General features: G+C 36.2%; 1 protein-coding gene across 3 annotated transcripts in view; it reads left to right on the top strand.

The window, feature by feature from the left end:
- Positions 1-220: 220 nt before the first annotated feature.
- The window catches only part of mapk8b (mitogen-activated protein kinase 8b), a 28,264-nt gene continuing 17,705 nt past the window's right edge, over positions 221-10,779 (top strand). For all 3 annotated transcript variants that reach the window (XM_065253469.1, XM_065253471.1, XM_065253470.1), the window contains exons 1-5: positions 221-378; positions 8,240-8,419; positions 8,545-8,674; positions 8,895-8,953; positions 9,248-9,386. In XM_065253469.1, the coding sequence (XP_065109541.1) occupies positions 8,298-8,419; positions 8,545-8,674; positions 8,895-8,953; positions 9,248-9,386 (450 nt within the window). In that variant the 5' untranslated portion in view covers positions 221-378; positions 8,240-8,297. The remainder of the gene's footprint in view (positions 379-8,239; positions 8,420-8,544; positions 8,675-8,894; positions 8,954-9,247; positions 9,387-10,779) is intronic.

Here is a 10,779-nt window from a genome sequence, read left to right as displayed (position 1 = left end):
GGAAATAAATGATTACTCTGTCATACTGTTTCATCTCATTTACTTAATAAGCATAAATTCTTTATTTAATTCGAAATAATATCCATTCAGTCATATCGAATTTGCAAAATAGCAGCAAACGACAACTTTACACCAAGCAACACAACGTCACCGTAAGTCAGACCTTGATGACGTTGCGTAAACAGCAGAAAACGTCCACGTCACCGCCACGCAAGGATTTCGTGACGTAGTACGCAAGTGTCCGCAGCTCGAGGCCTGCCAGTGGACGGAAGCGGAGGGAGCGCAGTGCTTGTATTTTCATTTGGAAAACAAGGCGAATGCAACATACTGCCGTGCGTTTATTAATCTACTTCTAAACCCGTCTGTCTTTTGAAGAGGGTATGTACATATTTACAGTTAGCGCCGATGTTTTGAAGGTGGCCTTTGGGGGAGGGTAATGCTGGTTTATCGTGGTTGTTCAATACATTAAATAACACCGATTAGCTGGTTAGCTAAACAATAAAAGTCTCTTTTAACGCGTTGTTAAGTTTCTACAGGCTTGTGTACCGTATTTTATATTAACTTACCCTTAATATTGCTGTGGTGCATGGGCTCATAACGTGGTTTTACCATGGTATATTGCTGCTATCATATAATATCCATAGTATGTTCATAAATGCCACGGCGCTGGATCTTACTATGTAGTTAAAGTAGTACAATAATAAGTACTGTACTGTTTCTATTGGACAAAATGCATTGTGATGGTTTAACTTAGTACTTTTTGTTATAAATCTGATAACTGACATTGGCTGTGTCTCAAATCTAGTGAGCAGCCCACCTTGACAGCATGATACCTGTAAGGTCCAAAGGTATTGTGAAAAGAGACCGTTTATGATGTTAAGATATAGAAGCTGTGTGTTCATTCCCATAGTTCTTTGAGCATGTATATTGTTTTTGGTTGGCTTTATAACAAGTTTAAATGTTTCTAACGCTAATGTGTTCAATGGAGGTGTGGGAAATAAGATCAGAGAAATTGAAGTCATTGGATATGGATGGTGGTGTGAGATGTTGAATTCAGATCATACCGTTCAGGGCTGTCAGAGGGGTATGACAGTTGCTGGCATTTGTTGGGGTGCGGTTCTCTCTCAATATTATTTTAGGAGATGATTGACGGTTTTCATTCGCAGTCATATAAAAGAATGCAGTGTTTGCTAAAGTGTCTGAATAGGAACGGAAATTAGGCAATTACAATGTCCTGATCCATTCATCTATTGATGTGCCATTAGAAGAGATTCTTTATATTTGGCTTTCACACAGGTGTTACCATGTAGTTTTGTTTATCTTTAACATTCTTATCTTTCAAAAACAGACTTTATTTGAAATGACTAAATGCGAGATCAAATACATTTTTTAGTTTAATGTATCAGTTATATTTTGAATACGTTTTTGTATGTATTACTCTTGTAATGTGATGTTTTTATTATCATTTATTATGTTATAATGGAATAATGTCTGTGTTTTAAAATCATGTAATTGGAGATGCACCAATTGCAATTTTCTTGACCGATTTATGATTTTTCTGTAGGTGTGTGACCTGCCGATAGTGATTTTTGCAGATTCTGATTTTCTTTCTAAGAACTAATTGACAGCTTAAAGGCTATAAACAAAAATCAAATTTTCTTTAAAGGGATAGTTTGCCCCAAAATGACAACTCTCTCATCATTTACTCACTCTCATGTTGTTACAAACATGTATAAATGTTTTTTTTTTTTTTTGATGAACACAAAGGAATATATATTTGAGGAATGTTTGCAGGGCTCGAAAATCCCTGGTAGGCCTTTGGTTTAGTTTTTGGTAAATCGAAATAAATGCCAGTAGACCCAAAAAAAACAAATACATTACTTTTAGTGTAAAGTATTGAGACAAAACATCTATCAAATCACAAATAACACATATAAAATAATCAAATTACAATCATCAATACAAATATTTGCTTCTAACTTAACTGAAATGTCTATAAACTTCAGATTCTGAAATATTAACTGAAGTCTGGATTTTCATTCAAGCCAACCGTTCCTGCTCATCTCACACTGGATATATGCACCATTTAATAGTGGTTCAATGGGTCACAAAACTCACAGATTGGATCATACAATGTTTTTCCAGTGAAAGATTGGATAATTTTTCCTGATCTGAAATATAGGGGCTACTTTTGTTTCTGCATGGAGTCACATACTGTAGCATTTTTAGCAATTATCTTAACTGCAAATGCAATCTATATCACTTTAAAACTTCAATCACTTTAAATCTGCAGATTTCATTTTTACATGAGGATAGTAATGAATGACTGACAGGATTACTCCATACTGCTTGCTTTCTGTACTTTCTGTAGAAAGTGAAAGTTAACGCGAGCGTGGCTTCAAACACGAATGCCTGGATTACATAGACCATAATTACCCAACCAAATCTGTGAGAGAATGCAAAAGCAATTAAATAATTTTTTTCTACCTATAAGTCAAGATAGCCTGATGGGCAGGGTAGAGATGCATTTTGGTAGCCCCGACTGTGAGGCACAATTGCCCCAGGACGTCGGGCAAGCGATTTTGCGAGGCCTGGTTTGTAACCAATCCGTTCATGAGCCCCATTCACTTCCATAGTATTCTTTTTTTTTACTATAGAAGGAAATGGGGCCCATGATCAGTTTGGATACAAACATTCTTCAAAATATCTTTCTTAGTATTTGTATTCTTTCATGTAACAACATGAGAGTGAGAATATAATGAACAGAATTTTCATTTTTGGGTGAACTATTCCTTTAGTTAAAACTTAATTTTTATCATAAAAGAAATTATTAAACATTGCACTTTCACCCAAACTGCATTAAATTACAGGATCTTCTTTCATTTGAACAGATCTCAAAATAAAGTGCTTGGGTGTTTTCCGACCTGTAGATCGATTGCTTTGTTCCGAAACTGTGTTGCAATTTCATCTTGGTTCAGTTCGCATTCCACCTCGTTCAGGTCAGATAGGTGAGGATCCGATGTGCATTGCCATTGTTCACATATGCTAAGGTGACCATTTGCTTCCCGTTTTTGGTGTTCTGTTTCCGGAAATGTACCGTTTTACAGGACATCCTAAACAACCAGCAAATATACTGAAAAAGCCCGGTCAACATTTATCCTGCAGAGTACCAGACTGGAGCAATCATCTGATTGTTATTTTCACCAGCAGAGGGCACTGCGAGCTACACTGATTACTTGGTCACGCATCACTGCTTTAGCGATTAAGAATTTACTACGAGACACATGAGAAAGTGTCATCAAGTTATAGAGGTGTCATGATTCTCCAAATCCTCGATTTGGTTACATTTTCGGTTCTAAGGCCACGATTTGATTTTGGATTTTTACTTTTTTTTAAGAACAGGTTTACTTTTTTTTTAAGAACAGGTTGCTATGCCATTTTTAGCATGGTGTCTCCTGCATCTGCCATTCTGTCTTTTAACTGGCTGTATCTAGCGAAGTCAGAGGAGGTTGACTCGTAGCACTCAACAACTGTGTTTTGTTTGGAGGTGAGTCGCGGCCTTTATGTCAAACAGATCACGTTTTTGTACGGAATTAAATTAATGCTGCTGTTGGATGGGTCGGATGCTGCTTACAAACTGTGAGTGTGCGTGTGGCTGTGACGTTATTGATGGACCACTGACAACAAAAGACCGGCTCGGAATGTTGTGAGACTGACCGGCTGGTTACCTGTCCGGCCAATCATGCATAAAATCTGCCAATTCCAGTCTCTGGCTGGTCGATCTGTGCATCTCTGCATATAATACTTGTAAAGCAATGCACGGAACGCCAAAGACATAGGTTCCATTCCCAGTAGTGCAATAGGTACATTTGCTGTGGTTCAAACTTGAGTGCGTTTTTGCCCGGCGCCCCTTGCAGCATTGATCTGTTTTCACACTCAATCGATTCCATAATACCCCATTATGTTCATCTTACATCATCATCACCAATGTACACATACAAAAGGATGGGAAACACAAAACAAAACTCACCATATATTTTGTATTATTATTTTTGTGTTGTGCCCAGCAGGGGAAGTGAAAGCTGCGCATAGATACAAGGTTCACATTACCAATTTTTCATGGGAACTGTGACCCGTCTGTGTAAAAGCCCTATTCGGATGGGATTAGGGTTAGATGCTATGTAATGCAACTTTAACACAGGACGTCAGTAATATTGCTGGCTCGTTTGCACAGGATTAGAAATCTCAGTAAAACTGACAAGAAAATAGAAGGGGTAGTTGTTAATATACACCGCCGTCACCTTCCTGTAGTCACGTACACATTGTTGTTTTCTGGCATCACATGTAACATAACATATGACTATTGTATGCATATATTCTCTATATGATTAATTCTTGGATTACTGTGATAGATAGCATATTTGGATAAGACTAAAATCACAATAAAATGTGAATGTGAGGAGCATACATGTCTGGTTCATTTAATCCAGGTAGAATAACTTGAATAACTTGGTACTCTAGAATCTAAAAAGTTATGAAACTAGAGACCCATCTCTTAATATCATGCAATGTATCCGAATATATTAGAATATATAGGTGCTCCCCACGTGCATAAAAAAACACACTGTAATGCAGATTCAATCACAAATTTATTAACAGTGACAGTCATGAACAGGACTGTCCGGATTACATTCTTATTTAATGTTTGAAACAGCAGGTTATCAACTTATGAATAACAACTTATATGAAAAAATATAGCCATGCCCAAACGGAATCCGCGCCTTTTCGGCGGAAAACTCAGCAGAATTTCGCGGATTTAATGCATGTCATTGACAAGCACACATATCCCGCACTTGAGCGTGTTTGTGAGAAAGAATCTCATTGACAACATAGCCTATCCCGCGCTTTTGTGAGCCATCATTCACAAGAACATTAACATTACATTGCGTTGTAAAAATTATTAAATTATCTTCATACATGCCAATTTCATAATGCAAACGTATTAACACAAGCTTTTTATTCTGCTATAATATTTAACACTATAAACAGTAATATATAATTTTATATACAAACTAAAATTCTTTCTTGACATGCACATGAGGTTCATGTTGGTCCAATTTGATTCCCTCTCTTGCGCACAGTTGTGGTCGTCGGTCTCATTCTCAGCCTCCTTCCAATTACGAGGTGTTACTGTAAAAAATGCGCTACCCATGGCATTTTCAAAACCGGATGGTTTATTTATTTATTTCACGTCATATTCGAATGCATATTCGAATATCGAATGTATATTCTAATATCGATAGTCGAATGCGTATTCGAATATCGAATAAAAAGTGACAGCCCTAGTTGCTTGTCACATCATCAAGCAATGCTTAGGTTACTTAACAACAGCAGACGCTTTGGAGCACTCAAGCATAGCCTATGTTTTTTTTCCCATTCACTTTGGGGTCTCACTTGGTGTTTTGAGTCTGTTTATGTGATGATATCGTACTTTGTCGTGTTTTGAGTCTGTTTATGTGATGATATCGTACTTTGTCAAGCCCTCAAACTTTAAACTTTGCTTGGGTTTGGAGTATAATATGTGGTATAATGTAATTTTTGTAAGATGGAACAGTACTGAATTTTTACTAACGTATCACTCTGCAAGGGCAAATAATACTGCTGGATTTAATCTTCATGATAACTTAAATCTAACGTATGATATGGAGTGAAATTAAATGTTTGTGGAATCTTATCGTTCTTGTACTTTCTTCAGTCACACTTGAATTCACAAGCTCACCATTTTGCAAATTACCCTTTGTCTCCAGGATGTGTGTGGGCATGGGTCAGAGTTAACTTACAGGTGCGCACAGTCTTCCATCAAGTTTTTTTTATAAATCTCAACCTTTGCGTGGGAATTGCCGTACGCATGTTTTCAGCCCAGTTTTGTGCATAATGCTTTATAAATGAGGACCCAGAACTTCAAAAATGTTTTGACTTACAAAAATGCACCATTCCTGCAGTGGCTTAAAATATTCTGGTTCAGTATTTTTCACAGGTGATCAGTGTACCAATTTCAGTGTATATTTAGGAATATCAGATTTGGCACGTATAAAGTTTTAGTTATTGTGATTAGCTGGGCTGGGATAAGAATGGGTTTTTCAAGCATTTCAAGCATTCTGACTTATTAACACAGTTATAGAGTTGTTTCCTCATGCTAAACGTAAGCAAAGTTTAAAAAAGCAGTCGGGCGTGTTACAGAGTATTTCTGTGCCGAATGCAGCTCGCCAGGGTTCCTACAAGTTTCGGCACGTTTTTTTTTTTTCGATTACAGGTCTAGCTGACGTTTCAAGGGTTTTCTATATGCATCACTTCTTCTTTATATGGGCACTTCCCCCGGAAAACCCCGCCCACCCGTCATTCAGCGGGAGACGCTTAAACTTGCAAACATCATATCACGCGACACAGCTTTGTTAAATTTTAAAACTCAACAATGGCACGAAAGAAGTAGTGTGTTTTTGGATGTAAGGAGAAGAAAGTCAACCTTATGGCAACAATGGATATAGTTTATTATCCAGGGTAGAAGCGGAGTTTTGCGTGTGTGTTTGATGCGCTGGATTTTACCTACCGGGTCATGAGTTGCATGCGGTAAGTAAGACTTCTGTCTTATGTTGGAAATAGTCGCGTGCATATTATATAAATGACACAAACATGTAGTGAATCATAAGTTAAACAGTGTTGTATAGTGTTGCATGACTCCCACTCGCTCCTCCCGCGGTAGTAACTCCTCCTTCTTCATTTTTTCGAAACGTTATTGGAAAGATTCAGTAAAGCTAATCTTTCTTTTATAAATCTGATTAAACTAAAGACTCTTTGGAGATATAAAGGATGTCATACTACTCTATAGGTACTCCAGATAAACATCAGAAATGCAGAAACAGCGTGTGTTATGGGAGCTTTAATATTATTTATACATGAATCTTTGCTTAGTTATACAATACTTTCATTAAAAAACATCCTTTAATCCTCTACAGTACAATATTTACTACCTGCACATATGGATGTTGATCTTCTGTGCTGCCAAATGATAAAAAAAGATTAAAAAGAGTAATTCATTCAGTAATTTGCCATCATTCAGTTCTTAACAACTGGTAGAAAATAAGGGACACATCAACACTGAAATATTGGTAGAAAGCACTGCATAAAAATAACAAAGCTCTGAATAACCTTCCAGTTGAGCAACACGATAAGTGTATCACATTGGGTAATTATATTCTACACACTGTGGTCTTTGTCCACTTGAACACTTGACCACTTGAACACTTTGCTTAATGCAGGAAATACAGCATGCAAGGAGACAGGTGGTCAAGTGTAATTAATCCACAAGTGTGGGTCTTTGACAAATGAATGCTGACTTGTGATTTATTTCTGTGGACTGTTATAAGCAAAGCATCGGAAGATTGTGTCAATGGTTTTTGGTGGCATATTCAAATTTCCATTTGAAACACTGTGTGTACAGCAAATGAGGCAGAATGGTCAAAACATCAAAAGCTTGTCTTTAAAAAAAAGATGTACATTTGACAGACACACTTATCCAAAGACATCATATATATTTGATCAGTTAATCTATAACCAAAGATTTGTACCTATGACCTTACTGATGCTTGTACCTAGGGATGGGACGATAAATGCACATTCACTCTTATATTCCTGGCCGATAACGATTGTGATACTATACATAGCTTTTTCATGTACTCTCATGGCTTTTGATCAGTAGTAAGTCCTTATCAATCTGAAATCACTGTTAGTTTGAGTCGTTTATAACATGCATTTGAAAAAGCAACACTTTATACATATTCTTTATTATCATGAAAATACCTGAAAAGGTTTGAAGAACAGCAATATAAATATATGCTTAAGCCATTTCCTAGAAAGGCATGTTTAAATGCATGTTCTTCTGCGACTTATATTTAGTTTCTGCACGAGCGCTCTCTGGCTTTTGGATGTAGCGGCATTTCCCCGTAATTCATTGAGAAGCATAGCAAGCATCATCGGACGATTTATCGGTCCATCCCTTCTTGAACCATGCTTATAAGCAAATGGTTTAGTATTATTCCTGTAGCTTGACTGTTATTTTGTTACAAACTAATAAGACAAAGTAATACATTTACTACATTCCTCTGCAAAACTGTGAGCTTTTAAAGACATGTAGCATGTTTTGATGAATAAGGTGATAAATAATGTGTCTTTTTCTTTTCAGATTTTTGAAGGTGAAGTTCCTCGTGAATGACCAAGACACAGTCAGCACCGTTTTCATCATGAACAAGAACAAGCGCGAGAAAGAATATTACAGCATAGATGTAGGGGATTCAACATTCACCGTTTTGAAGCGCTATCAAAATTTGAGACCAATCGGATCTGGAGCACAAGGGATTGTCTGGTAAATTTAATTGATTGAGTTTAATTTATCTAAACAAATTTTTGACAACCCAACAAATATGAACAGGACGTATTTGAACTTAATGAAAGAGAGCGAGGCAAAAAAGCTTTCATTTTGTTTTTCAGCTCTGCATACGACCACATCCTCGAACGAAATGTCGCAATTAAGAAACTCAGCCGACCCTTTCAGAACCAAACCCATGCCAAAAGGGCTTACCGAGAACTGGTCCTTATGAAATGTGTCAACCACAAAAATGTAAGATGTTTTGTTCTTGTGTCTTTATCTATGTGCTTGTATTTTATATATGTGTAGTCCTTATTTATATAGTAAAAAAGTTTTACTTAATATCCGAGTTTTAACCTTTAAACAAGATAGACAAACATAATCCTTATTGTTATAATAGATGAACAAACACAAACAGGTGGAAAGTACAGCACATGGCACATCCGTTACTCTTTATGCTTTTATTTTACAGATAATTGGCTTACTGAATGTGTTCACGCCACAAAAGACGCTTGAAGAATTCCAGGATGTGTAAGTTGTTTGTGTTGGGTTTTAAAAATTAAAGTAGAATAGAAGTAAAATGTGTTTATATTATTATAATATTACACACAAAATGAAATTACACATCAAGGTAACTGATCAGTTTACACAGTGTTGCAACAAATGTGACCGTTTTCTGTATAGATATAATTAAATTAGATGATCTGTTATTTAATATTTTTGAAAATCAAATGTAATGTTTCTACCTACCCTATGCATTTTCACTATTCTTATTATTTTCACACATGTTTAACATTAAATTGCACCTGCATCTCTTAACTGCAGTTATCTAGTGATGGAGCTGATGGATGCTAACCTGTGCCAGGTGATTCAGATGGAGCTGGACCATGAAAGACTCTCCTACCTACTTTATCAGATGCTGTGTGGTATCAAACATCTACACGCTGCTGGCATCATACACAGAGTACGTAAACATATACCCCTGTCAGCCCCTCAACTGCATCAACTACAGCTACGAATTCAGATTACTTTTTCAAATCATTTTTATATCTATTTTGTAAATAATTTATTTGCAAATTCATATTTTGCTTCACATAGTTGATTCCAAACATTGAGACATATTTACAGTTTCATATGCCTTTAGATCAAATGTTTTTTGAGACCATGAAACACATTTCAGTCAAATTTCCTTGAACTTTAAACGGTTGTTTTTACCAACACCATCATTTGAGGCAGCTCAAAACTGTTTGGAATGCAAACACACCTCAATGGTACCAAATTATACAGTATGGATAACTACTACCTCTACACCAGGGCTGGCTCTGGGTCGGCACCAAAGCTGGAGCAAATGCTCAGCCAGACCTCAGTACCGGCTCACGTTTTAACCAAAAAGTGAGCTGAATGCTACGTTACCAGTGACCATAATCACGCAGGGTTATGTTATTATACTACTGCGTGTTATATTGTATTACTTATGCGTAGGGCTGGGTATTGTTAGGAATTTCACAATTCGGTTCGATTTCGATTCTTGAGGCTTCGATTCAATTCAATTCAATATTGATTTACTTCCTTCGGTATCGATTCAATAATAAGTATACAAAAGCAATTAAGTACCCGAGTATATTTTAAAATAATGTGTGTAGTATTACTAATGTTCAGAGGTGGAAAAAGTACTAAAATATTGTACTCAAGTAAAAGTAAAGTTACTTTAATAATATTTTACTCAAGTAAAAGTAAAGTTACTGGTCTAAAAATCTACTCAAGTAAAAGTAAAAAGTAAATCATTTTAACTTTACTCAGAGTAAAAGTTACTTTTTTTACAGCGGGGAGAGGTGGAGAATTCTAGTATAGTTCAAAAACGACAAGGGAATATAAATCTCAAACTAGTTATTTTTAATTGTAGGAACATCTTTACAATTAAAGTGCAATAACAAAGAGTTAATAAAATAAAAAGCTTTTTTAAACTAAGAAACATTTATGGAATTATTTAATGATTTTACATGTGAGTTATGCACTTTTGAAGGAGGTCAGCAGCTTGTAAATACAATCACTATAGTAAGGCTGTAATTGATGTATTGCTTGTAACATACATTATTTTATTAAACTATATATCTAGTTTTAATGAGTATATAATGAGATGAGTGCCATGTCATACTTTTGACACGTTTATGGCGCTTTTCCATTGCATAGTACCCCACGGTTTAGTTTAGTTTGGGTCGGGTCAGCTTACTTTTGGGAGCTTTTCCATTGGGTGCAGTACGTAGTACCCGATACTTTTTTTCGTACCACCTCGGTTGGGGTTCCAAGTGACCCGAGCTGATACCAAACGTGACACAAAAACACTGTAGATCACTGAT

This window comes from Paramisgurnus dabryanus, chromosome 1, assembly GCF_030506205.2.
Source record: "Paramisgurnus dabryanus chromosome 1, PD_genome_1.1, whole genome shotgun sequence".
NCBI lineage: Eukaryota > Metazoa > Chordata > Actinopteri > Cypriniformes > Cobitidae > Paramisgurnus > Paramisgurnus dabryanus.
This window is presented reverse-complemented; position numbering and strand designations above follow the sequence as displayed.